Consider the following 1806-nt stretch of genomic DNA (forward strand, 5'->3'; position numbering starts at 1 on the left):
GAGTATAATATCACAACCAGGTTATCAACACTGACGGAACCCACCCGTGTGTGTCGCACTTTGGAAATCAATTTAACCCTTTGAAAAAGGAGTGAATCTATAAAAATGCCTCACGTTGGACAAACGTGATGTTTAGGTGATGTTTTGTGTGTTCACGCGCAGGTGGCTTTGTTTGAGTGACGGAGGGATGGCGGGCAGCGTTACCATGGGGAACTGCGTCTTCTTCACATGGATCCAAGTTCTGTCTCACTCATGGCATTTCCCGTGGAGGAGGAGCTTCTTTGCATTTTGTTTCAGTTTAGGACTTCCTAAAATTAAGATCATAGAGTGTCCAGAGGGAAAGGACCCAAACACCCAGACACAGAACAAAAACATGAGACTCCGGAGCTTAAAAATCTGAGAAGAGAGCAAAGCAGCTGTCACGTAGTGGGAGATGCAGAGGACCAGGAAGGACAGAACGGACAGCAGCGATCTCACGTGGACACCCGTGCTAGGGACCCTGGTGCCCATGGCCGTGTTTCTCATCTGCCAGGTGTGTCTCCCCAGGGAAAATATCAAGAGCAGGGCAGACATGAGGAAGATGAATAGCGGCAATGATAACCTCACAAGAAAGGCGATCTGTAAGGCAGACTTCTCTTTGATTTGGGTTGTTGTGTTTGGGGAGAAAAAAACCCCAAAAAACTTGTTGGGAAAAAAACCATGTATGTTTGTTGTAGAAGACAGAGGGGGCGGATGCGTAGAGCAGGGACCCTAGGATCAGCCACGGCACCAGCTTCAATATCCTCATCTTCAACCAGAAGAAGAGTAGGTGAGCTATGGGGGCGATCTTGGCACAATAGAAAACTCCGAGCCATGAGGCAAACCACAGTCCCAATTCGTTTACAAACATTAAGATTAAAAAATTCTCAGTAAGTAGAGGGACTTTGATCCAGAGGAGGAGAGCCAGGTTGATGTCGAAGATGACCGATTGCAGACAAATTCGGGCAATCGCCAGGCAGGAAAGAAGGAGAGCCAACGGAACCATCTTTCTCTGCTTGATCAACTCGGTGCCGTTCACAACCAGGATGAGGCCGTTTGCTAAAACCTCGATGAGAAATTGTATCGTCGAAAAAAGGCAAGGGATAATAAGGTAATACTCTAGCATTTTGGGAAGAAAAATTATCAGTTACTTTAAAAATGGGTGTATTTATAGATTTGGGGGCAGTTTGGATTATTCGAGCTTTCTATTTTTCTTCAACTAGACTAGAAGTTCTGAGGGGAGCAGGACCCTGACGATAAAGGCGGTCAAGCTGGAAGGTGATGTCTGTTTGTTTATATCAGCGAATTGTCAATTTGGTTCCAAGGCAGTCAAATAAGAGAGAGATACCCCAGCGATGACTTGCTTCTTGGTGACAGCTTTTGCATTTTCCAGGTCTACTTAGTGTCCAACGTCATCATAAGCAAATGGTGGAACCAGACACTTTCAGGGCTGGGAGAAGGGCACCTTCACTGCATGACCAGTGGACGCTTCTCAATCCCTCATCTCCCCCACGACGACTGAGCTCCCTGCCCACAGGTGTAATTCTGCTTCATGTTAGTGGGGCATCCTTAGAAAAGACATGTCTGCGAAATGATCCCTTGTGCTCTAACTGCATAGAATGGTTGGCAACACAGGACGGCTGAGTTGTAGTTGTCCAGCCCACAATAATTCAGTGATTCAGGGCCGCCGAAAATTTTAAAGCAGTTATGTGATAAAATATATGTAATGAGGGGGGAGGAGTCAAGATGGCAGAGAAGTAGCAGCTGAGACTACTTCAGGTAGCGGGA

General features: G+C 46.5%; 1 protein-coding gene across 1 annotated transcript; it reads right to left on the reverse strand.

The window, feature by feature from the left end:
* Window positions 1–246: 246 nt before the first annotated feature.
* Window positions 247–1144, reverse strand: TAS2R1 (taste 2 receptor member 1). Its single transcript, XM_047728988.1, is given in 2 exon segments — window positions 247–699; window positions 701–1144. Coding segments are annotated over 2 exon segments (897 nt in total).
* Window positions 1145–1806: the final 662 nt, after the last annotated feature.

The sequence above is a fragment of the Lutra lutra genome, chromosome 5 (assembly GCF_902655055.1).
Source record: "Lutra lutra chromosome 5, mLutLut1.2, whole genome shotgun sequence".
Taxonomy (NCBI): Eukaryota; Metazoa; Chordata; class Mammalia; order Carnivora; family Mustelidae; genus Lutra; species Lutra lutra.